Here is a 27,183-nt window from a genome sequence, read left to right on the forward strand (position 1 = left end):
CCGGGGCAAGGGCCGGGCGGGGATCCGCCTGCGGTCGGCCCTGAAGGCTGCCTGGGAGCCAGGTGGGCAGGGACGGCGCTGGCGAGGCTGCAGAGCACCAGCCGGCGAGGGGATGGCGCCGCGGTGCCGCCCGGCACTCCCCTCCTCGCTCCCCGGCTCGCCTCCTCTCCCCGCGCTCGGGGCCACCCGCTGCGGGGCTGGAGGAGTCCGCTCGCTCCTCCCGGCTTTACTCCCTCGGCTTATCTGCCGGCGACTCGTCTGCCAGCCCCGGGGAAAGTGCAGCCATTGGACAGGTCGGTGCTGCCGCCGGTTTCTGGGAGGAAGGTGGGAGCAGGCTGGAGGAGCGAGGGGGAGGGCGCAGGGCGGAGGGAGGAGGGTACCGCGGCGCTCTGGCAAATTGCGAGCCGCCTTCCCTCCCCAAAGTGTGGAGCAGGAGCGCGGGCGAGCGCGGCGGCGGCGCCTCCTCCGCCACCAAACTCCAGGGCTCGCCGTGGGCTCGGGGCCACCTTCTCCTTAGCCAGGCGGAGCCCTCTCCCGATAGGTTTCAGCCTGAGCCTCCCCCCCTTTTTCCTTCCCCCCCTTTTTTTGAAACACATTTTTCCTGGCTTCGGACCTCACACTGCTGCAGCTCGAACCTTCCCTGGGCTCGGCTCTCTGGGGCTGCCCATCCCTCCGGCTCGGAGGAAGGACGCTCGCCCGGCGTCGGGCGAAGAAAAGAAGAAAAACTTGTCGGAGGGGTTTCGCCAGCCCTCAGGAACCCCCTTCCCGCAAACCCACACCTCCCGCGGGGCCCATCCCACGACTGAGGAAAGTTCCTTCCAGGCCGACCGCCCTCCGGGATCTGGAGGAGGCACGGCGCAGGCTGTGGAATTAGGTCTGTTTGCAACCCAGCGGAGCGCATCGCTGGGGCTCGGGAGTCAGCGCCCGCGGGCACCGGGGTGGCGCTGCCTGCCTGCAGCCGAGAGTTTGCGAGCCCTGCTGCAAGTGGCCTTTCTCTGCGCAGTTCTGTGTCCAGTGCGGGCTGCGAGTGTGGCAAGTTGCGAAGAGAGACCCGGAGGTCCGGACAGCTGCGCTCCCCTTGCGCTCTTCTCGCCTAAAGCTTGTGAAATCCCGGCGACATTGACCAAGGCCTCCGGGTGCCGCCGAGACCGATCTCAGCAGCGCTCGGCCCGGTCGCCTCCACTGCCGCCCGGAGCCGGCCGGGGAGCATAGAGCGCAGGGGAAGGACTGGCGGGGCGTGGAGGGAGGCGGCGGCGGCGGCATGGCGAGGTTCCCGAGGGCCGACCTGGCCGCGGCAGGAGTTGTGCTACTTTGCCACTTTTTAATGGACCGGTTTCAGTTGGCGGAAGGGGAGCCTGGAGATCAGGTCAACGGTAAGATCCACTTTCGCTTGTTGATTTTTGGTGGCGGCGAAAGATCTCCCTGGCACCTCCATTCGCAGTCCGCCCCCACCTTTTCTGTCTGCCCTTGGGAAAGTTACTAAGTTGCTTTTCGGGTGAACTTGAGCTTTCCTAAATGGGGAGCTGACAAGAGAGGGATGGTGGGGACCCACCGTTTTTTGTGGTTTTCAGGCTTGCTGCTTCTGGGCAGCAGGGGGTGGTACTGTTACCCCAAGTCGCCCGGAGAAGGCTCCCGTGCTGGTGTTAGAGCAGACCTGTGAACGCATCGCCCGGGAGGTGGCATCCCCAGGCTGTCTCCCCTCGGTTCCTCCTTCCCTGCTGCTTGGCTAAAACCAGGAGTAGGTGGTGGGTATGGGTGAGGGACTCGGTGGCAGGCGGGGATTACAGGTCCCCCCTTAGCAGGAGACAGTTCCGTGTGGCCACACTTTCCTCTCCCAGGCGATTGATCTCGTCGGTTTCCCTTTCAGGGTCTGGGCCATAGTAGGCGCTGCCTTGGGGTGGGGTAGGTACCAGGACCAGAGTTGCGGAGGTGGGAAAGGTGGGGGCGGGCGCGCCTCTGGAGACCAACCCCTGTCCCATTGTCCTCCGCCTGCGGGTATCACGGGCAGGCCTGAGCGTGCTGGGCTTCCTCTGTCCCAGTGCCCTGACACTGTCCCCGCAAGGAGCTCCAGCCTCCTCATCTTCCCAGGGGCAGAGCCCCCTTCCCCAGCCATTGCACCCATCTGGTGCGCTTCCTGCGGGGAGCCGCGCCTCCGGGGCGAGCGCCTAGTTCACAGTGTGGGCTGCCTCCCCCGACTCTGCCCACCAAACCCTGCGCCTGGTCCCCAAAAAATCCTGCTCGTCAGTGAAGATAGTGAAGAAACCGCAAAAGAGAGCTTGGCAGAAATTTGTGAATTGGAGTAGAGAAGAGGTGAAATGAGCAAGAAGATACTTGGAGGGAAAAAATAAAGAAATGGAAACTTTCTGGATAGGAAATCAATTTTTTAGGATAATCAGTTTTGTTTTGTGGCGCGTGTGTGTTGTGTGCGCCTGCATCTGCGTACTGTTGGGTAGAAGGGGCCTGATAAATGGTTCCCCAGAAAGTATGTATTCGTCTCCCAGCAGCAAACTTGAGAGTAGCTGATGCAAAGCTAGGGAGGGTACCTGGGGATTCCAGGTAGGATGAGTCTGGAAGGAAGGCCTTGAATCTTGACTGAAGGTTTTTGCCAAGCTGAGCCTTGGAAGGCAGTGGAACATTACGTCTGTCCCTGTGTAAATTTTTTATAAAGAAAATACAGATACTGGCTCCGCGCCCCTAAGTATAATCGGAGGGGTGTGCGCATTGGAGAGTATGGGAGGGCAACGTGATTACAACACTTCAAGCTGAGAGTAAAGTGCGCGTTTTCTGGGTGATGATTTGTCACAGCATTGTTCTGTATTAATGAACAGCTTATTCTTAATTGTGTATGATTTATGGCAGTGCGCTGTGCCCTCTGTTTATTTCTCTGATACATTTCACTGGTTGAAAAAAATAATACTTTTATTCCTCCCCAAACAATACATTTCTTAAAAAGGTGCAGCAGTAATTTTCATGGGCGTATTCATGGAATAAATAAATGCTTGCAGAAAGCAATTTGTTTCATCACAAAGAAGGTTGGAGGAGTGAATGTGCCAAAATGCATCCTAGGTTCTTTAAAACTTTGGCACCAGGAATAAATAATACATTTACAGTAAATAATGAAAAGAAAGGTCAGCAATGTTTTTTCCTGAACCCTTTTTCATTTTTAATGTTCCTGAGAAAAGAGCACATACACACACACACACACACACACACACTGAATTTGCCAATTTTAGTTCTCAGGTTAAGGAATGAAATTCATTCACTGTAAAATTAACCAGATAATTAAAAGTTTTTACTTTGGGAAATATAAAACACCCAGATTGCTCAACTGATGAATATACTGGTATTTAAAACTAATCCAATATTTCTGGTAGAAATCTGCCGGAGAAACTCACGTATTTATAGGAATGAGTAAAAAACAGTTTTAAAGTTCTTGGCACATATTTGGAGACTTTATTATAAACTGCAGTAGCTTCTTTCCTGGATATCAGTCTACATATAGTTTTATGAAGTAATCTTGGAATTAAATGGTTAGTCCACTGTACGTATAAAACGTAACAAGGAGAAAGAAGATAAAACTATGGTTTCCTTTGTAAAGTAGCCTATTAGCAGTTCAATATGGAGGAGAAAAGTTCAGCAAGTCTAGAGATTTGGCATGTAGCAATCAAGATTTTTATTTACAGACATTTTGGCACAGAAAATACGATTTCGTAACAGGAAATTTATTATGCATTACTTTAGCAAATGCTGCAGTTGACTTTATTGCCACCAGAGGGCAGAGAAACTGCTTATTCTATTCTTATTTCTAATATTTCTGTGTTCCAGAAGCAAGTCGTTTATGTTTCGCATTTTTCATGGGCTTATTTTAGTTCCTTCTCTGGTTGAATATCTTCCTGTTGTTTTCTCCTTTCATTGGAGTTAAGCAATTCAGGTTGAAATATTACTAATTTATAGAGTGTAATGAGGGTATCTCTGTTCAGATGTACTGTCACTGGTGTAAAGTGTCTATAAAATGAACCTGGGTCAAATTATTGGGCAAATGACTTTGTTAATTACTGTTATCAATTGTTACTAACAAATTAGTTTTATCAATGAATCAATGAAGATACAAGCACTTTTTTTTTTTTTCTTTGAGAGATTTTTGCTATAGATCATGGGCGCTGGCTGGAGAGACACACAGACAAAGACAGAAAGCAAGATATCACCTGCTAGTGGGGATGGCCACACCTCAGTCCCTTCTCCTCCATTCTCCTCTCAGGATTTTTGACATACATGCACACACTCCCAGCATGAGTTTTCATCCGCTGGGTCCAGGACTCGAACCATAGTCAACTATGAGGGAGTCCAGTGACATAACCATTTCACCATTTGCTGGTCCCACAAACACTTTTTACATACAAAATATGAGAGTTTTTTTTTTTTCCTTTGGGGAATAGATACAAGTAGAAGGCTAAGTTTGGGTAAGTTTGAAATAGTTTTAAATTAACATAATAGTACATTTTTATAAGGTACAGTGTGTTTTTTTCAATACATACACACCCCATGTAGTAATCAAATTACAGCCATAAATATATCCATCATTTAAGCATTTATGATTTTTTTGTGTTGTGAACATTTGAATTCCTTTCAAAATATTGGGTTGTTGGAAAAAACATGACTCATTTTTTTCTATGTAAAATGGAGTCATGACTTTTCTGACAACCAAATAATTAAAAAGAGGATTGAAATGATTCTCAGTAGGATAATTTGCACATGCACTAAGTTTGAGCTTTAGAAATAAACTCTTATGAGGGAACACATGTTTACTGAAACTTAGTAGTGGAAGATACTGATTCTTTTTGATTAGTTTGTCTTACTTTTTTTTTTTCCTAAAAGGTACTATCTATTACAGGTATGGTATGTTTTTAAGGAGGGATGAATTGATTGCTAGCTATCATCCAGAGATTTAAAGTCTTCAGCTATTTCCCTACTCCACTTGATATAGTTAATTTCTTCCCAGTGGTCTTTGAGACTGTGGCAATATGGTTTCAACCACATACCCAGCCTTCTCTCCCCTGTGAGTTCACTCTAACCAGATGAGCACCGTGGTGTTCCCTGCGTGTGTGCCTTTTTTTTTTTTTTTTTTTTTGTGGGATTTACTTGTTTTTTTTTTTTTTTTTTTTTTTTTGGATTTACTTTACTTTGCCTGATACAAGATTTTTTCCCTTTTCATTTCTGCATCTCTCTCATATATTCCATTAGGTCAGATCACAACATTCTTTCTTTTTCTTTTCTTTTCTTTTCTCTTCTCTTTCTCTACTCCTCAAAACTTTCCCTTCCCTCTCTTCCCCTCCTTTTCCCTCCCCTCCCTTCTCCTCCTCTCCTCTTTTCTTTTCTTTCCTTTTTTAAGGTTTTTGTCTTACGAGAGAGAGAGAGAGAGAGAGAGAGAGAGAGAGAGAGAAGGAAAGTGAGAAATCACTGCCCAGGGGAATGGCCATACCACAGTCACCTCTGCTCCATTCTCCTCATAGAATTTTGGGCATGCACACATACATGCCCAGCATGATTCCAAGCCACGAGGTCTACGACTCCGATGATGGTCAGCCATGTTGGAATTCAGCACTTTAACTACCTTGTCACCTGCTGGCCTTAAGACCACACAGTCTTGAGGTCAGGGTCTATTGTCATTCATTTCTGAATGTGGTATGGCATCTACCACACATGCATGTAATAGTTGTTGAATTGAACTGCACTGAGTAGAATTACAGTGCAGGCTGGATTATTGCCTTAAGTGTCACCTTGGGATAATTAAAAAAAATTCTCTATAACTCTTTTCAACAGTGATACAGAAATGAATAAGAGACTAGTTTCACAGAATAATAGTTTAAAACAAGAGCATGGGGTCCAGAGGTCTGCCAAATGTCCTAATGCTACTGGCAGATAGTTTTTACCTGAACATAATATTACTGGATAAACTTTTGAAAAAGTCATTTCACCATTCTACTAAACTTCTTTCTGGTGGTGACTGAATAGTCACTCATGTTCTTAATCAAATATATATTTTCTTTTAAAATTTTTATTTTATTTATTTAAGGTTTATTACTTTTTTTCTTAGAGATTTTTTTGCCATAGGGTGCGTGCACTTGCCAGAGAGACAGAGACAAAGAGATAGAAAGTGAGAAGTCACCCCCTGAGAGGGATGGCCAGGCCATGGCCTTCCCTTCTATTCTCCTCCTGGGATTTTGGGATTTTGGACATACACGTACATGCACTCAGTATGAACTTTAAGCCCCAGAGAGACAGAGACAAAGAGATAGAAAGTGAGAAGTCACCCCCTGAGAGGGATGGCCAGGCCATGGCCTTCCCTTCTATTCTCCTCCTGGATTTTGGACATACACGTACACGCACTCAGTGTGAGCTTTAAGCCATGGAGTCTGGGACTTGAACCATGATCAGCTATGTGGAAGTCCAGTGATATATCTTTATCTGCTGGTCTCGTGACATTTTTAAAAAAGAAATTTCTACATATAAGAGAGACCATGCAGTGTTTGTATTTTTGCATCTGGCTTATTTTCCTTCAGGTTTATCTATGTTGTCACATATGGCAGGATTTTCTTTTTAATTCTAAAGAATATTCTTTCTGTCTATACAGGCATATGCATACACTGATGTAGATGGGTAGATACAGCACAGTTCTTTGTCCAGTCATCTGTTGATGGGCACTTAGACTGTTTCCGTAGCTCGGCTACGAGAATAGTGCTGCAGTGAACATGGGCGTGGAGATGTCTCTGCAAGGTGCTGACTTAATTTCTGTTGGTATGTACCCAGAAGTGGGATTACTAGGTAGTTCTATTTTCTTTCTTTCTTTTTTTTTTTTTAGGAGCTCGGTAATGTTTCCATATGACTGTACTAATTAACCAACCGTATGTAAACATTCCCTTTTCTTCTCACCCTCACCAATGTTTGTTATCTTTCACCTTTTTTGACAATAGCCACTCTAACAGGTGTGAGATGATGTCTCATTGAGGTTTTGATTTGCATTTCCCTGATGATCCTTGATGTTGAGTACCTTCATATTCCTCTTGGCCATTTGCATATCTTCTTCAGAGAAATGTCCAAGTGGGTCTTTTGCCTATTTTTCTCTTAACTGGCCAGAGGGTATGTATGCTAGCCAGAGAGATGAGAGAGAAAGCATCCCCCAATTGGTATGGTCACATCACAATCCCTTCTCCATCTCTCCACCTTGCAGGGGTCTTGGGCACGCATATACGTATGCAGGCACGTGTTTCAAACTTCCTGGGCCAAGATTTGAACCACACAGTTGGCTATGTAGGATGGAGCTCCCTTACTCACTAGGCCACAGGTTGGCCTCTTTCACTATTTTTAAATTGGGTTATTTACATTCAGCCTTCTGTTTATAGATAGGACTTTCAGAAATCTTACTCTGCGATTCTTCTATATTGGTAGTTTCTGACTGGACATTCATCCATGTTCTTAATTTAATATCTAAACATATCTGTGGATTGTCAACCAACTGCAGAAAAAAATGTTCCATTATTGCTGATGGGCACTACATATCAGGTCACTGGAAAGTCACAGTGAGTTTTTCTGTGCAGAAATGAGTCATGACTTTTCTGACAACCCAAGTGAGGCCTCTGATCCTTGAGACTGTGCTGAACACGTAAGGGCTGCACCAAACGTATGGACTTCTTTCTCTTGTCATTATTCCCCAATAATACAGTGTGACAACTCGTTACAGAGTGTTTACATTGCATTAGGTGTTATACGTTGTCTAGAGATGATTTAAAGTCATGGGAGGATCAGTGTGGGTTATGTGCAAATATTACGCCCATTTTCTACAAGCGATTTGAGCATCTGGAAATGTTGGATCCGTGAGACCTGGGGCCAGTCCCATGTGGATACTGAGGGACGGCTGTGTATGTGGTCCATGTACATATATGTATATCTAGAGGCGATGATGGTCTGTTTTCAGTAGAGATAAGCACTGTTGAATAATTCTGGTTCTTTGTGAAATTGCTTTCACTGAACTGTGCTTAAGTCTCATGCCTTAACCTACACTGAGGGAGGCTTTAAAACAGGCTCATAAAACTTACTGCAGTAGCTGTTCTAGGGAGCTGGATGAGAATATTATGTGGTACATTGTGTGGTGTCTGCTCCTTGAGAAGTCATATGAAAATAGAGACAGTGAGAGAGAGAGCATGTGCTTCAGTAGCAGATACAGTTGTTCTTGTTTTTATGTGTGTTTTTGTATCTTCTGGACGTACGGATAGTGGCTAGATGTGTTACCGTTTAAATTTGAGTTTTGTGCTCAGAGCACAATTTGTGGCCCACTGCCGACTCCAGGCCTAGATTTGCTGTACTAGCTTACCTGTATCTTCTCTTACCTTTCCTACCTTTTCTCACTGATACTCTTAGATTTGTTTAGGAGATGAGGAATAAGTCAATAAAATCTGATGGGTAGAATACCTAGGTTATGTATTAATACATTGCTTTCCAGCTTTCTCTTAATCTAACAGATTCCGGTCCTTCTGTTTTATTCTGAGCACGACTTCCCAAAAGCTTTAATTATCTCTGTGGAGTACTCCATTCTGAGACGCCTTTCTTCACTGAGGTTCACACGGGATGTCTTTCCTCTGTGTCTCCCACACAATGATTCTGTTCAACTGAGGAAGTTGCTGCAGAATGACAGTCTGCGTAGTGATACTTCTGTGAAGACAGTTTCTCCCACTCTTTATTGCCTCGTATGTTGCCTAGCTAAATTAACAGAAAAATCGCCGAGAAAAAACTGAGAGTGTCAAATAGTCCACATTGTGTTTGAAACTGGATGGTGAATCCATTTAACATTTATCTTTAGTTTGTTTTATTTTCCTGTCTTTAGTTAAAAAGGTGGTGAAATATGGAACGAAGGTATAGATTTATACATTGAAATAGATTACAAGTCTTGTCAGGAGTCTGTTCGGAATTAGTGTAGCCTGTTAAAGATCGCAGATCTAAACATGAGGTCAGACAGCGTGACCTTCCTGAAATCCAGACTTTTAATCCCTTCCTCCAGAGGCCATCTAAATAGATCTAAGCACTAGTAGTTTTCCTTTACCTTCCAAATTAAAATAGGCTGTCCTCACCACCTCTGCTTGAGGCGTGACAGCAGAGTGGCGATGATTTTGGCCAGAGAGAGTCACAAGATCAAAGATGCAGACTGACTTCTGCTTTACCTTCTGGATTCTTATTACTTAGTTTCTCCTCCACTATTTAATAGTATTTTTCATTCATTAATTGGAAATTTTCCTTGGAATTCATACTGCTCAAAGTCCCATTTCGGGAGGCTAGGTAAGGTGTGTAGTGCAGGACACTTTGAGGCTATAGAGAGAATGTTAAGAATTTGCCCTGTGGATACCTAAGAAGCTGAATATTTATAAGTCAATTTTTGTATGAATATTCCTTGGAGTGGTCAGTGATAGAAAAAGACTAAATCTGATATATTCTCATTAAGTATGATCCTTGGTAAGTACTCTCTGGTTTATTTAGATAAGGACAATATATTATTTGGACTGGTTGGAGTATAAAATATTCAACATGCAGTGAAGTTTTAGGTGGTAAGATTATGCATCTCTGTATCCATTTGTAGCAGAAGCTCTGTTTTCTCTCTGTAACCAGAATATGATCAACCAATAAAATATTTATTTTTCTAAAGCCTAAAAGGGAAATCAGAGAGGCAGAATTTGTCCTTTTAGAATATGAAAAACAGATAATGATTTTCAAGATAGTACAAGATATGAAATAGTTTTTAAAGTGCATTTTGAGCATAGCTCATGATATACATATTTGTTACACATATTTGCTTAATTATCTCCAAGACTCAAACTCAGACTCTTACCACTTCTGACCCAATGAACCTGGTTATGATTTGTTATATTTTTGTTCATTTGTTTGGTCAGAAAAACCCACTGATCTTCCTGTAGGGATTACTGGGGGAAGTTCATCTTGCCGCCTTCTGGCTGTTCGTTCCCCTTCTTTTTCTCTTTCTTTCAAAATATTGAAAAGGGTTTATATGCAAATTACATGAACATAATCTGCACTGCAACATATTCATGGAAAAGTGTCCGTGAAATGATTTTTGGTATACTGAATTATATTCTCAGCGAATATAGGTTCTTGTTATTTAAAGGAATGTTGTACTGAACTTTTGATTAAAAAATAAATTGCTTATTGATTTTGCTAGTACATATTTTTATATTTAAGATCACCTAAAGTGTCCTCCATTTTCATAATTCTTCCCAGAATTATATCTCCTTCGCTATTTAACATTTTTTGCTGTTTACTGTTTATATAGGTCCTATGAACAGGCACCTTTGAATTTTTTTTGTAACTTAGCCATTTAATTTGATAATTACAAGAAACAAAAATTGAACCAAGAGATTTTTTAAAAAAGAATTATTTATTTAATTTGATTTATTCATTCATTTATTTTAATTTTGCCAGAGAGAGCACAGAGAAAGAGAGAGAGGGAAAGTGAGAAAGGAAGCCACCAGGTCCGGGACTCGAACTGTGGGTGGCCATGTGGGAGTGTCCAGTGCCTTAACCACCATGCCACCTGCTGGCCCTACTAAGAGATATTTTTGCTTTTTTTTTTTTTATTTTTATTTTTTTTGAGAGGTTTTTGCTATAGGACGCGTGCGCTTGCCAGACAGACAGAGACATAGAGACAGAAAGCGAGAAATCACCTCCCAGGGGGGATGGTCACGCTGTAATCCCTTCTCCTCCATTCTCCTCTCGGGATCTTGGGCACGCATGCACACGTGCCCGGCGTGAGTTCTAAGCCACCGGGGCGACTATGTGGGAGTCCAGCGACATAGCCATTACACTAACTGCTGGTTCCCTATTTTTGCATTTTTTGTTCTTTGAGTCTTCTTTGGAGTTGAAACAGGAAGGTCATTTGAGGAGTTCCGTCATAAACAAAACTTTCAAAGACTTTTAACACCCATCTGAAAACTCCGTATCCCCTGTGAAAATAAAGTTGACTTGTAAGGTTATAAAAATTCCATTTCACATTTCAGTTTGAAAGCATTCTTGTTATATTACAAAAATATTGCTCAATGTTTTACTTCCACATGTGACTTTATCGTAAGGTACTGCATATCTTCCCTGATGTATATCTGTAGCTATCTTGACTTAGAACTTTGAGTTTTAAGATTTTATGTAGTTTAAAAAAATTGTGGCTTTCTTATTTCAAATTAAATGAATTTTCTGAAAGCTTTGTGTTTATGTAAAATATGAGTAAATATATTTCCTATATCTGATTAGTATGTCACTTTTGTTAAAAATGCAAGACTGGCAAACTAGTGAAAGCTACGTCATGAAACAGTTTTGCTTGAGGCTGAATTGTGTGATAATTCAATCATTACTGTTTTTATTTTAGCAACGGCCTGTACTGATATTGGTCCTGATTCTCCCACAAGTGAATTGCCCAGTCTTCCATCCGTGGATAATTTGTTGTGACCATGGTAGTATGAGCATCCTTGGATGCGTCTCTTTGTGTTCATGTGCAAGTTATATTTAAGGCTAGAATTCTGGGTTGGTGCATTTGGGAATGTTCTACTACAAAAGGTAATTCTTGGAATTAGCCTTGGTAAGATAATGCTCTTCAAAAATAAAGGGGGGAACAAAACCCCATAATTATCCCTGTACTGGTATCACACACTCTTAATTACTCTTGCTTTATAATTAGTCTTTATATCTGATGGGGCAAACTTGTCCCCCCTGTTCTTGATCTTTCCAAGTTTCTTGGGTATTCCAGTAGGCTCTTTGTTTTTCTATATTCATTTCAGAAGAAGCATTTTATGTTTTAGTATAAGGTCTATCAGGCTTTTTTTTTTTTTTGGTTTTGTTTTTAAGTTTATCTACTTCTTCCATGAGTGAGATGGACAGAGAAAGAGTCTAAGAGACAGCAGCCTTCACAGGGTCTCCATCTCAGCCGTCCCTGGATCGTGGGCATGTGTGTTCCCGCTGTTACTTAGGTCGGACGCTGGACACAAACCCAGAACCAAGCACCAGGTGAGCTGTCCTGAGCACTGGGTTTTACTGCTGTGACATGGCTGACCCCCTGTTGGGCTTTTGATGGAAGTCACATTAAATCTCTGGCTCATTTTGTAAATAATTCAACCTCTAAACAACCAGGAGACCATGTAATTTCTTTTCTGCAACATCTAATAATCAGAACAAGTACCATGGCACTTCATAACAAATTGTTAACAGGGCCTATTTGGTGTGACCTTTCTTAGTTTAGATGATGTCCCGGGGTTGAGTGCTAGTGCTATTTCCTTATCGTATCATCGAACTAACCACACTTCTAATTGTTTCTTAGGAAATACAGGGGGATCACAGGTTAATTAAAGTGAACAGCTCAAGGAAAAGACGGAATGTTAATTCTTCATTTCTTAAGAACTACTCTGAAGGAGGGGGAACTCCAGGCAAATAACACATGGAAATGATAGCTTTTTTAGTGTCTTTTTTAGCAACCTGTGTCGGGACCAGTAGAATTCCGGCCAAGAATTTTTAATTTGTTGCATCTTAAGAAACAGCTCTGATGAGGATGGTGAAATCCCCTAGATTTAGGATTCTCCTCCATGTTTGCTCATGAGCTAATTAATTTTAATTCCATGGGATATTTACATTGAAGGGAAGTACGCTTTACAAATGGCTGCCATTCTAAAGACAGTACAATTTATGATTTTATTAAGACCATAGGCATTTACAATGTAGAAGGTTATAATTTGCTTTATTTGAAAATCTGAACTTCACCTCCTTATCAGCACAGTTTGTGACTAGCTGTTGCTCTGAATTGATGCATAGTAATCTTGGTATTTTAACATCGGAAGTAAATGGACATGCGGGCAGCCTGTTTTATTTCTTTGCTGTTTAGCCTTCATTATCTCTTTAACATCTGTTGTTCATTTCAGATATTTTTAAAAACAAGCATGATTCAAAGTCATTCTGGAGATGATAGCCTCGCTGTCTGGGCGTTGCAAAACAGCGCTGTGCAGGGAGCCAGATTTGTGCAATCTCAGTTCTGTCAAGCTGCTTTTAGAAGAGAAGTTTGTAAAAAAGGCACAGCTGATAGGAGCTGATTTTTTTTTTTCCCCCCCTAACTGAGCACTGGTGGTTGAATTCAGAAGGCCTTTCTCCCTCCTTAGTTCTGTTATCTTGGTGTCAACAGGTCACCATTCTTTCTACCAGGATTTATTTCAATGGTTTCCCACCTTGTCTCCAAAACTACCCTGCTGGAATTCCGTAGCCCCAAAGATCTTTTCAAAATGTCAATCTAGAGGTGGCATTTCTCTATCAAAAATGCTTTGTGCTTTCTTGTCCTCACAGGAAAGGTTGATGCCTTTGATAAGGTCCCAGTTTACCTCCCCAGGTTCAAATTCAGCTTCTCTTCCTTCCCGAGTTTCCCACTGTCTCCCTTCTGAGATCCAGACATGCCATGATCTCTTCTTAGAGCCTGTTTCCCCTCTGTTTTGACTGTTCCTTCAGGTCTCAGCTTAGACTTGGTTTTCGTTATAGTGAATCATTTCCCCAGTGTTTCTGTCCCAGCACCAAGTCCAAGTTGGGTGCCTGTGCATCATCTTATCACGAGCATCAGTAGTGAAATCACTTCTGCCTGCATTTGACCTTGAACTGCCAGAGGTTAGAGACCGTCTGTGACTGGTCCCTATTGCATCACGAGCTCCATGTATATGACATTTGCCTTGAAAAATTGTTGAAGGAATCTTGTTAGTGTTCCTCCTGTGTGATGGTATTATATTTGTTAAGATTTATTACTCCTGTAAAGTTTTGTTCATACCTTCTTTTACATATCTCCTTGGGCAAATTTTCGAAGTCACGATTTCTGTAACATGGTGCCTTGAGTTTAAATATCATGACAAAAATGTTTAGACATGGGACCAGCAGATGGGATAATAGTTATGTCATTGGACTCCCATGTGGCTGACTGTGGTTCGAGTCCTGGACCCGGTGGCTTAAATCTCACTCACACGCTTGTGTGTGTGTGTGTGTGTGTGTGTGTGTATGTGTGTATGTGTGTATGCCCATAATCCTGAGAAGAGAATGGAGGAGAAGGGATTGTGGTGTGTCCTTCCCCTCTAGGGGGTGATTTCTCTCTTACTGTCTCTCATCTCATTGGTGAGCACATGCGCCCTATAGCAAAAATCTCTCTTAAAAAAATGTCTAGGCAACCAGTGATTGAGCAACTGAACAATAATATGAATTTTTGACTAATTGCAAATTCATTTACAAAGGGTGGCTTATGAATGATTAAGTCATTTAATAACAGTCTTACCACAGAGAGTTCTAAATTTGTAAATTTTATGCAACATTTTAAAGATTACACATCTTCAAAGTTGTATGTAAGAAAAAGTTACACATGTTCTTCCAAGTTGTGTATAAGAGAAATGACAGATTTTATAATTTTATAACATTTTAATGATTTATAATCAGACCAGATTTTAACCTTCTATAGTGATTTATAGCCCAGTACCTTGAATTGTCTGATAAAATATTAAAATTGGTTAATTTCCTTCTCTGGAGAGAATTTTATAGATACAATGGATATATGATACACAATGAATGAAATAGAAATTGGCCATAGAGCCATGACATTTGCACAATTCACCTTCCAGCCATCTCAAAGCAAAGGATACAAACTGGGAAATATTCCCTGGGTTTATATATGTTAGGCATTTTCAGCTGCAGTTTATTAAGCAGCCTTTTAACCAGTTTTTCAACAAAGTCTAAAAGATCACTTAGTATTTCATTCTGTGTTAACTCTTTTCAAGTTTTTAGATCCAATCCACTGGCTCAAGATTGTATCCATTTTGGTCTGAGTCCTTTAAGTACTCAACAATCTGTTTTTGTTATTCTAAGCACATTTTTCTCAATCCATCTTTACGTTTTGTTTGTTTGATTTCTTTCATGAGAGTGAGAGACAGAGAGAGGGACAGACAAGCACCCTTAACAGAGTCCCATGCCATGATCCCCCAGGCATCTCAGCAAGTTCGCACCATGAACACAGGTCTGGCCTATTCAGGTCACAGGGAACCAAACCCTGATCTTCTCTATGGTTCCAGCATGGCTTGAGCGGCATGTTTGTGTGGTGTCACTGGCCGAGCCTCAATTTATTGTTCTTCTTGAAACGTTCTCCAAAGTTCTAAGTAGAATCGGCCATGGTAGGGTAATCAGAAACCTAGCCATTCTATTTTGTATTCTCTATACATAAGTTGGGGACTGCCACATACCTCACAGTTATATATGATGGGTATTTAAAATATGTGGTATTTTCATGAAATAGTTTGAAATTCCTTTATGAAGTATAATTTGACTCATTTTTATTTTGCAGGTTGAGTATCCCTAATCCCAAAATCTGAAATTCGAAATGCTCCAGAATTCAAAACTTTCTGAGTGCCAACATTATGCCACAGTGGGAAATGTCAACCTAACCTTGTGTGTTGCTTGCAGTCAAACCCTGCAATAGAGAACTATTGTAAAAGTTGCCTTCAGGCTATGTACACAAGCTGTATATGAAACATAAATGAATTTCATTTTTGGACTTGGATCCCATCCCAAGGTTGTCTCATTAGGTATAAGCAAACATTCCCAAATCCCAACAAATCTGAAATCTGAAACACTTCTGGTCCCAAGGATTTCGGATAAAGGATAGTCAACCTGTAGTTCACCTTTTCCTCCACTAGGATAGTTTCAGTTGGACGATATTTCTGTTAGATTAATTGAATTTTATAATTCATGTGTGAGATGTTAAAAAGACAGTTTCTATACATGAGAAATGGACCTATTTATGCATATGGAAGGCAGCAAAGCCACAGGAGAGTATGGCAGGGTGTGAGTGGTGAGCAAAGCTCCTAGATTGGATAGCGTTTGATGTCTTATGGTGATTGAAAGTATGTTTTTGATGCCAGATAGGCGTGGGTTCAAGTCTTGGCTCTTGTGTTTACTCTCTCTGTGACTTTCAGCAAAAATATGAATGCTGCTGAACTTATATTTCTTCATCTGTAATACGTGAATAAAATGACTTACTCTCATTTAATCATTATAGAGAACAGCTGTGAACATTTTCTGTTCTTGGATGGCTTGGTTGGGCTTCAGTAGAAAAATAAGGAAGGGCGGAAGTGGTCAGGTGAGGGAAGAGTATAAGCTAGATCCAGAGAGTAGAGCAGGGCCAAGCAGGGACGGGCTTTTCTCCAGAATGGTGGACAGTGTGAGGCGGCGTTCATTAACCACTATTTGATGTGAATTATCAACATATCTATATTTCTTCTTCTTTTTTTGGGAGAGGTTTTTGCTAAAGGGCATGTGTGCTCGTCATAAAGACAGAGAGACAGAAAGCGAAAAATCACCTGCCGGGGGATGGCCATGTCACAATCCCTTCTTCTCCATTCTCTTCTTGGGATCTTGGGCATGCATGCACATGCACCCGGTGTGAGTTTAAGCCACCAGGTCAGGGACTCGAACCATGATCGACTACATAGGAGTCCAGCGACGTAGCCATTATGCCATTTGCTGGTCCCAACATATCCATATTTCTGATGATCAGAGATGAAATCATACCATCTTTGGTTTAAAGAAGCATATGCAGTGGTCCTGTTGGAGCTTTAGGAAGAATTCGGACCAGAAAGAGCTCCTGACGGCCGTGTGAACATGATGTGGCAGTGGCAGTGTCTACGACTGCAGACTGCACCTCCAGCAGGCTCCGACTCGCATGACTGCATCCTGGAATGTAATTTCTCTTGTACACAGTCCTCTCCCCGACTCGGTGATAGCCTAGGGCAAGCTTTGGAGTAGAAGACCATTATCCCAATAAAACATGCACTAAAAGAACACTCCAAGAATGTATTTTTTAACAAACTCATGTTGTGTAAAATGAGATGAGGCTCCCAGAACACTTTTCTATTCTTGGCATGGACTGAAGACACAAAACAAGATTCTGCAGTGTCATCTAGTTTGTAGCAAGAAAATACAACTTTGACCTTATTACTATCCTTGCTTCTAGGGATACATAAACCGCCTTAGGAGATATCCCAATTCCCTTAAGTGACAAGTTAACTTTTTTGGATAATGATACTCTGTGTATAGAGACCCAGACTGCTACTTGCATCTTAGTAACTGTAAGCAATGTGTGTGTAAGAAGATAGCTATCCTAAGATTTTGCCAGTGAATGGAAGATAAGAAGTGTCAAAATAAAAAAATGAAGGAAAAAAATACAAATCTTTAAAAATCTAGAATTTCTTGAGCATTATACATTTCACATTATTTCCCCCAGAATTGTACCAAGGCCGTTAGTGAGGTAGTGAGGACACCCCTGGGTATGTGGGCAGTAGAGGGGGTGCTTTCATGATATTATTTGAAAGCAGTGGAAGAACTTGTTCCTACAGAGATGTTTCCAACCTGCGTGTGTCAGTAGTGGTTAACTTTAGAGAGTCTTTCATTTGGGTTTAGGTCATATATCTTGGAACATATGATTATCACAATGAAGAACAGTAGTCACCCATGTCCTTCAGTTTGAAATGTTTGGGAGAAAAGGTGTGGTCAAGGCATAGATAGGAGTGTCCAGGTTTAAAGAGGTTGGGAACGGAAACATTTGAGTCTTTGCCTAGTCTGAGGATAGCCAGAGGTCACCATGTGTGCATGGAGGCGTGTAGATGCCTGAGTGAGTGAGCCAGTGTGTGTGTGTGTTTAGAGGGTTAGGGGTTATGGGAGACAGAGAGACATATCCACCAAAAGGGGGCCAGGAGAGAACTGCTAAAGGGAGATGTGGGTGAGCTCAGAGGACCAAAGCAATACACATTTCCCGGCTAGGCACGTAGCGCCCGTACTGCCATTCTGCTACACATCTGCTAATACCTTGTTTGTTAATACTGTCAGAAGGTAATGGAATTTTTTCGAGTTATGCAAAGTATTTAATTGGATTAGTTATAAACTGGAAGAAATGGGCTTAATAGATAATTGTTTTGAAATGACAGAGATGACTAAATTACGTCGATATGACTGGAAGAAATGCACTTAATACATAATTGTTTTGAAATGACAGAGATGACTGAATTACGTTGATACGAATAAGCTGGAGTTCATGGTTATGTTTAGTTCTCAGAAGAAATATTCATTTGACAAACTTGCTAGATATATTCTATGTGTCAAATATTATGTTGTAATGAGATTTTATATATATATGTGTGTGTGTGTGTGTATATATATATAGATGTATATACACATACATATATGTGTATGTATAGTATACACCCATACCTATATATACAAACACACACACACATAGAGAGAGAGAGAGAAAGAGAGAGAAGAGAGAGAGACCTTGCCAGCTAGGGACTACAGTGAGTATGGAAACTAGGCAAGTAGCCCAGCCACTGTGGCACAAGTGGTAGGATGCTGCCCAGACTCAGTGTGGTGGGAAGCCTGGGTTCAATTCCTGGTTCAACCTGGACAGGCCGGTCACAGTGCTACCCTGTGATTCCTGTCAACTGGAGTTGGGGTAGAGGAGTGCAAGGGCAAAACAAAAATGCCCCCCCCTTCTCTTTTTCTTTCTGTCTCTCCTTAATTAAAAAAAAAAAAAATCAAGAAAATAGGAAAGAAAACAGGACAATTCTAAGAAACGTGATATGTGTGTATATGAGACGAGAGAGAACACATATGGGATCAGAAAAAAGGGTGCATGGGCCTAAGTTTTGAGGATCAGGGAAGGCCTTCTAGAGGAGCTGTGTTGGGGACTCTCTTTGAAGTGTGAGAGTCAGAAGGGTGGAGATGGTGGAAGGGCCTTCAGAATAGGCAGAGCAGCCTACAGCAGGGAACTGCAGAATCTTTGGGGAAATGGTATTGCCTGTGGGGAGGGCAAACCAGGACCAGGCAGGGCCTCTTATATCCAGCTCATGTTGAGCTTTTTCCTGAAGGTGACAGCTGGCCACTGATAGATTTTTGTCATTTGGGTGACAAACTCATACGGCCTTCTTGGAAAGCTCTCTTCAGCGGTGCTATGGAGACCAGTTAGGAAGGGGCAGGCCTGGAGACAGACCAGTTAAGACCAACATAGAGATGACTGGATCAATAAAGATAGAATATGGGAACCAGCAGATGGCATAATGGTTATGTTGTTGAACTCCCACATAGTTGACCACAAAATAAAAAAATGAAGGAAAAAAATACAAATCTTTAAAAATCTAGAATTTCTTGAGCATTATACATTTCACATTATTTCCCCCAGAATTGTACCAAGGCCGTTAGTGAGGTAGTGAGGACACCCCTGGGTATGTGGGCAGTAGAGGGGGTGCTTTCATGATATTATTTGAAAGCAGTGGAAGAACTTGTTCCTACAGAGATGTTTCCAACCTGCGTGTGTCAGTAGTGGTTAACTTTAGAGAGTCTTTCATTTGGGTTTAGGTCATATATCTTGGAACATATGATTATCACAATGAAGAACAGTAGTCACCCATGTCCTTCAGTTTGAAATGTTTGGGAGAAAAGGTGTGGTCAAGGCATAGATAGGAGTGTCCAGGTTTAAAGAGGTTGGGAACGGAAACATTTGAGTCTTTGCCTAGTCTGAGGATAGCCAGAGGTCACCATGTGTGCATGGAGGCGTGTAGATGCCTGAGTGAGTGAGCCAGTGTGTGTGTGTGTTTAGAGGGTTAGGGGTTATGGGAGACAGAGAGACATATCCACCAAAAGGGGGCCAGGAGAGAACTGCTAAAGGGAGATGTGGGTGAGCTCAGAGGACCAAAGCAATACACATTTCCCGGCTAGGCACGTAGCGCCCGTACTGCCATTCTGCTACACATCTGCTAATACCTTGTTTGTTAATACTGTCAGAAGGTAATGGAATTTTTTCGAGTTATGCAAAGTATTTAATTGGATTAGTTATAAACTGGAAGAAATGGGCTTAATAGATAATTGTTTTGAAATGACAGAGATGACTAAATTACGTCGATATGAATAAGCTGGAGTTCATGGTTATGTTTAGTTCTCAGAAGAAATATTCATTTGACAAACTTGCTAGATATATTCTATGTGTCAAATATTATGTTGTAATGAGATTTTATATATATATGTGTGTGCGTGTGTGTATATATATATGTATATACACATACATATATGTGTTTGTATAGTATACACCCATACCTACATATACAAACACACACACACACACAGAAAGAGAGAGAGAGAGAAGAGAGAGAGAGAGAGACCTTGGCAGCTAGGGACTACAGTGAGTATGGAAACTAGGCAAGTAGCCCAGCCACTGTGGCACAAGTGGTAGGATGCTGCCCAGACTCAGTGTGGTGGGAAGCCTGGGTTCAATTCCTGGTTCAACCTGGACAGGCCGGTCACAGTGCTACCCTGTGATTCCTGTCAACTGGAGTTGGGGTAGAGGAGTGCAAGGGCAAAACAAAAATGCCCCCCCCTTCTCTTTTTCTTTCTGTCTCTCCTTAATTAAAAAAAAAATCAAGAAAATAGGAAAGAAAACAGGACAATTCTAAGAAACGTGATATGTGTGTATATGAGACGAGAGAGAACACACATGAGAGCAGAAAAAAGGGTGCATGGGCCTAAGTTTTGAGGATCAGGGAAGGCCTTCTAGAGGAGCTGTGTTGGGGACTCTCTTTGAAGTGTGAGAGTCAGAAGGGTGGAGATGGTGGAAGGGCCTTCAGAATAGGCAGAGCAGCCTACAGCAGGGAACTGCAGAATCTTTGGGGAAATGGTATTGCCTGTGGGGAGGGCAAACCAGGACCAGGCAGGGCCTCTTATATCCAGCTCATGTTGAGCTTTTTCCTGAAGGTGACAGCTGGCCACTGATAGATTTTTGTCATTTGGGTGACAAACTCATACGGCCTTCTTGGAAAGCTCTCTTCAGCGGTGCTATGGAGACCAGTTAGGAAGGGGCAGGCCTGGAGACAGACCAGTTAAGACCAACATAGAGATGACTGGATCAATAAAGATAGAATATGGGAACCAGCAGATGGCATAATGGTTATGTTGTTGAACTCCCACATAGTTGACCATGGTTTGAGTCCTGGACTTGGCAGCTTAAAACTCATGCCAGGCGTGAGTGTGTGTGTGTGCCCAAAATCCCAAGAGGAGAGTGGAGGAAAAGTCATTGTGGCATGGACATCCTCCAAGGGGGTGATTTCTTGCTATCTGTCTTTATGGTGAATGCACATGCGCCCTATAGCAAAAATTTCTCTCTTAAAAAATGGAGTATGATGAAGGTTTCAAATAAGGGAAGGAAGTCTAAGATAATTTTCAAGTTCTTGGGAACTTTAGGAAATAGGAGACTGAGTTTAAACTTACTTCAGCTTTAAGCTTGTTAAATACTGAGGGGCTCATGGTACATCCTAGTAGAGGTATCAACTCTCTCAGGTCTGGGGCTCACAGGGAGGTCTTGGTGAGATCAAATGTCACATTATCAATGTACAAGTGGGACTTGCACCCACCCAGGGAGCAAGAATAGGCGGAGAAGAGTAGAAGGCCAGGGGTTCTGGGGAGGACAAGCTAAGGAAGTAGCTGCAGCAGGAGTGAGGAGGTAACTGGAAAGGGAGGAAGACCAATAGAAGGAAAAGTGTAATCTTTAGGGTAGGAAAAATGTACTGCGTGGGCCCTGTGGCCTGCGGGCTAATGGAGCCAGACTCTATGTGGCTGGTCATGGATGGAGTCCCAGTTCTAGAGGCTTGCAAAACACACCATCACCTGCACATGCCCCAAATCCAGACAGGATGAAGAAACAGAGGAGAAGGGAGTGGGGCATGACCATGCCTCATTAGGCGGTACTTTCTTTTCTCTCCCTCTCTTTATCTGCCAAGTGCATGCGCCTTCTGGTGATGGGGAAAACAAACAAACAAAAACAAAGAATTTGGCAAGGATGGGTCATTTGGGAACTTAGTAAGAGTGACTTGGGTGGAGGAATGGGTCTTATGGTGCCAGGTTGTGGTGGAACACTGGATGAAAGTTAGAGGAAGAAATAGTACATAGTTGATGGTCTAGTGTTTTTGTTTGTTTGTTTTTCTTTCTTTTTTTTAGGTTTTTGCATAGGGCACGTGCACTCATCAGAGAGAGACGGAGAGGGGAAAAGTGAGAAATTACCCTCCAAGGAGGGCCACACTGCAGTCCCTTTTCCTCCATTCTCCTCTTGGGATTTTGGGCATATACACTCACACACGTGCCGTGTGAGTTTTCAAGGCACCAGATCCAGGACTCGAACCATGGTTGGACATGTGGGATCCAAAACTATAACCACCTCACCACCTGCTGGCCCTGATGCTCCAGTCTCTAAAATGCATGGCTTAGAAGAAAATGGCAAAGGGAAAGTGGCCCGAGAAGGGGACGATAACACGAAGAGAGAGGGTTGCTGGAGGAGGCAGCAGCAGGTGGACCAGCAGGTTGGGAATGTAACTGTGCCCCGAGGAGTATAAGAAACCCTAACAGGACTAGGACCATGGTCTCTGGTCTCTGGAAAATCGTCACAGCTCTCCCAAAATGCAACTTGACTTTAAGAAGGGTTTTCTTTTGTCACATGTAAGAAAATTGTTGTGACATTTGATAAAAATTTAATTATGGCTTAGCTGATGCTACATCCTATGTAACCTGAAGTCGTAAAAACCATGGGATCTCTAAATAAAGTTTGTGGGAAAGAGAATCTCATCTTACAGAGCAGCAGCACCAAAAGTGACTAAGTCCCACTTATTTTTTTCAGCTAAGTCCAGGTTACAAAGTGAGTTGAGACATGATAAAGAAATAATAACTGCATTAGAGAAAATGTATTTAAAATACTTTGTTTAGTTTCAGACTTTGTTTTTTCAAGCCAGTATTATATTCTGAAGGAAAAGGTAGTACAGGTTTTTACTTTATTTTGTTTTATTTTATTTTATTTTTTCTATAGGAAGGCCAGGAATTAAAATAATAACCTGAGGAAAGAGGGTTGTTTTTCTCACTGTAATTAATTTCATAACTGTTTTGAAGATGATTTTTTATAGTTATTAAAAGAGTGTGGGACCAGCAGGTGATATGGTGGTTAAGGTGCTGGACACTCCCACATGGTCGATCACAGTTCGAGTCCTGGACCTGGTGGCTTGCTTTCTCACTTCTCTCTCTCTCTATGTCTCTCTCTGGTCAAATTAAAATAAATGAATGAAAAAAATTTAAAAAAAAAGAGTGTATACCTAGTAGGTGTTCAGTAAATATTTATGAAATATCTATTTTCTAATCTTTATTTGTATTTAAGGAATCATAGAACCAAAGATAAAATATTCTTTCATGAAAACGTTGGAACGTTCTTCTAAGAATGAGTAACTCTTAAAAAGAGAGAGATTATTTGTTTTTTCCTAATACTGCCTTTCAGGTGAATGGGAGTTTTTAATCAATGGTTGTTTTAGAAAGTCCTTTCCGGACTAAAAGGACTGATTGTTATTATCTGTAACATGCTACTCAGCAAGACATTCTTGGCCAGCTTGAAGTTAAAAAAAATTAAAAAGTGAAACATCAAGCTTATGCACATTTGAAATTAAAAACAAGAAAAAAGTTAAAACCAATAAAGCCTTATCTGTGGGCTTTCTTTCAGGATAGATTTCTAAGTTATTTCTCTTCATAACGGGACATTGTCCCACGTCCACAGTGCATGTGTACTTGGAGTGGGAGGGGATATAGACAAATGAATGCATTGAAAAAAATAAAGACCAGGGACCAGCAGGGGGCATAATGGTTACGTGGCTGGCCTCCTACATGGTCAACCATGGTTCGAGTCCTGGACCTGGTGGTTTAAAACTCATGCCGGGCCCATGTGTGTACCCAAAATCCCAAAAGGAGAATGGAGAAGGGATTATGGTGTGGCTATCAGCCCTGGGGGGTGATTTCTCACTTTCTGTCTCTCTGTCTTCCGGTGATTGCACACACCCTATAGCAAAAATCTTTTCCAAAAAAAAAAAAGGCATGGCTTAAGCCAGGTTCTGATAATTTTACAATACTTATGGATGGACGAAAAGGTATTTATTTAGTTTGTGTTTTCTCAAATGGTCTGGTCTATTTTAACATTGGGCTGCATTACAAATACCCGAACAACAAAATACGGAATTAGTGAATTTTGTTTTCTAAGACCCGCAGAAGCGCGATTGTAGAATGTAAGTGTGCAGTGGTCTACAGTGATCGCTCAGCTTGTCACGGAACTTGTTAGGTCATTCATCACTGTTTGTCTATGTAAATTGCTTTGTCAGATGCTTCCACGTACATCGGAAACATGGGCCTCTCCCTTTTTTGTTTAGTTTAGTTTATTTCTTATTTACTTAAGACTGTTAATATTTAACTTGACAAGATATTAGTAAAAAGTCACTGATATAAACCCATGTATTGTTTCTATGACTTGCATCTTGGTGAAACAAGAAAAAAATAGTAATAATTCAATGAATTTAACTTTTTCATATTAAAACTTTCAGGCTTTAAAGTCTCACTCATACTACGTCTAGAGTAGATTGTGTAATGCTTTATTTTGACATAAACAAAAACTGTACAGATATATTTTTGGTATTTGTCACTGGTGTTTTTCACCCTGTAATAATGAATATAATATTTAAAGTTTATACTCCTTTATATTTAAGTCTCAGTAAAAAAAAAAAAATGAGAAATCAGTTTGTTACCTCTCCAATTTTGAAAACTATAAGCACAGATGAATTTAAGGCAATGATTTCTTTATATATACATTTTTTCTTTAAAAAATTAAAAAACAAAAACTTTGCTATAGGGCACATGTGCTTGCCAGAGAAAGCGGTGGAGGGGTGAGAAAGTACCCCTCGGGGGGATGACCACACTGCAGTCCCTTCTCCTTCATTTTCCTCTCAGGATTTTGGGCACATATGTATATGTGCACAGTTTGTTTTTCCAACTGCCAGGTCCAGGACTTGAACCACTCAGTCAGCATGTGAGACTGAGTTGTTTTAATCACTGTGCCACTGGCTGGCCCTGTTTATTTGAAGTTTATATATTCCATGAGTGAGAGAGACAGAGACAGAGAGAGGGAGGAAGCAAGAAAGGTACTATACTCCTGACTGGATCTTCTAAGTCAGTTATTTCATCCCATAGAGCAAAGATTGAAATATTGGTAGGATATAGTCACTACTCATATATTTTTTTTGCCTTTTCTGTATACCCGGATGTATTCTGTGTGCCTGCTAATCTGGCAGCTGTTCGTTGCATTTCTAATCACTTCATTTGTAACTTGGCCTTTGCGAGATGACATAGTCTTTTGAGAGGGCGGTAGAAGACATGGATCCCATCGGCACTTGGGCATTGATTGACCTCTTTTTGGATCCTGGAGGACAGGGAACTTGGTGCCCTTCTGTTCTCAGTTCCGATACTTTTGAGAGGAAGGGATGGCTGCAGAACTGACTTTTGGCTGGGCTGCTGCTGGCTCATCTCCTGTCCTGCTTGCTGGTGCTGTCCTTGTGGGCTGATGTGTCCCATCATGCCCCATATTGGATCATAGACAGAAGCAATTGGATTCCAGCTGTTGCTCAGCTCCATGAGTTGTGCTGGGAGCTAGCAGAGACAGAGGGGTCAGACCATCCTGGACCTGAACTGAGCTCCACTTCTTGGATCTGTCAACTGAGCAAATACTTCGCTGCTCTTGGAGTGTCTGTTCATAATGTGCCCAGGGGCTACGGGATGATTTCAGTGAGAACCATCTATGTATGCTAGACCTCTAGCTTTTGATGTAACCCACAACTATAATCACAGTAAAAATAATAATAGCATCTAATTTAACAAAGCGAACATTCTTTTTTGAGCACACGAGAGACACCTATAGCTTAAACTTGCTTAATCAAAATAGGGAATTTTTTTTTTTTTTTTGCAAGCCCCAAGAACCACAATGTGGTTGGGCCTCTGAGATGGGGGTTCTACTTGGAGTTTCTCTTCCTTTCCCATTTTTGCACCTGTCTGTGGCTCTCGAGCCTGGTGCTCTCTGTGTTACAGGTTTGAGTGGCAGGAAACATAGCGATGACTGCCCTCAGGCTCACGCTCTCCAAAAGCGGTCATCCTGACACTCCTACTAGGGAGTTCAGAACTGCTTCATTGCCAGAGTTCTTCCTTGCCCACCCCCGAATTACAGCACTGGGGCTACGAGGACATTAAGCCTTGTCCTTGTACAGAATAAATAAAACCATGGCACTCACTAGCTTAAAGCCTCCCAATGACCTTCCATCAAGGTAAATATAAAATTCGATTTCTTTTTCTTGGCCTGCAAGGCCTTGTGTGAACAGACCCCTTCCTGCCTACCTCTTTGACCTGATCGCAACCACACGTATTTTCGTATTGTTTTGTTCACTTCTTCTCATGCCAGATATGCTCTCACTTTGATCTTGTTTCCCTTTCATCCTTGTTACTCAGGTCTCAGTTGAAATGTCTTTTCATAGTGGCCTTGGTGACTACCAGAAGGCAGTAGCTGCTCTCTGAAATTACCTTGTTTTTTTTTTTAATTGTTTATTTATCTTTCACGTATCATCCCCTCGGTTGATATTTGATGGCAGGAACCAGGGCGGCTGTTCACTGCCAGGTCCCCAGCTCCTGGAACACATCTCTGGGATTCTCAGCCCGTATTGTTACAGGAGTGATCTCTCTTCTTGTGAACGTACAGGTGGAGTTGGGGCTCCAAGTAGCGACAATTTCATTTCCAGAAGAAGAAGAGGTGGTGGGCAGGCAAAACAAAGGAGCCACCGAACACTTACATGGCACTGAAATCTGTTAAATTCTGTGAAATCTGTTATGAGATCAATATAATGTAGTCTTTGTACAGATCCATAGTCTTTTATCAAGAAGGAAGTAGAAGCTGTAGGAGATAAAACAACTTGTCCAAGATCATGCAGAGAGTGAGGACAGGTAATGATCCTATAACTCCCGATTCAAATTTGATCTTTTTGCTGAGTCACAATTAGGTAGTGAACCTTTTCATGTAACCTTTCCAAATTATTTATTTATTTACTTATTTATTTTATTTCATTATTTTATTTTTTTTTGGAGAGATTTTTGCTATAGGGTGCGTGCGCTTGCCAGACATACAGAGAGAGACAGAGAGACAGAAAGCGAGAAATCACCCCCCCCCCCAGGGGGGCGGGCCAGCCGCCAACCCCCCTCCCT

At 42.0% G+C, this 27,183-nt stretch overlaps 1 protein-coding gene across 1 annotated transcript in view; it reads left to right on the forward strand.

Annotated features, from left to right (window-relative positions):
- Positions 1-492: 492 nt before the first annotated feature.
- PLXDC2 (plexin domain containing 2) overlaps positions 493-27,183 on the forward strand; it is a 520,858-nt gene continuing 494,167 nt past the window's right edge. Inside the window, exon 1 of the mRNA XM_006141612.3 lies at positions 493-1,373. Coding sequence (XP_006141674.1) covers positions 1,262-1,373 — 112 coding nt within the window. The 5' untranslated portion in view covers positions 493-1,261. The remainder of the gene's footprint in view (positions 1,374-27,183) is intronic.

The sequence above is a fragment of the Tupaia chinensis genome, unplaced genomic scaffold (assembly GCF_000334495.1).
Source record: "Tupaia chinensis unplaced genomic scaffold, TupChi_1.0 Scaffold000060_1, whole genome shotgun sequence".
Taxonomy (NCBI): Eukaryota; Metazoa; Chordata; class Mammalia; order Scandentia; family Tupaiidae; genus Tupaia; species Tupaia belangeri.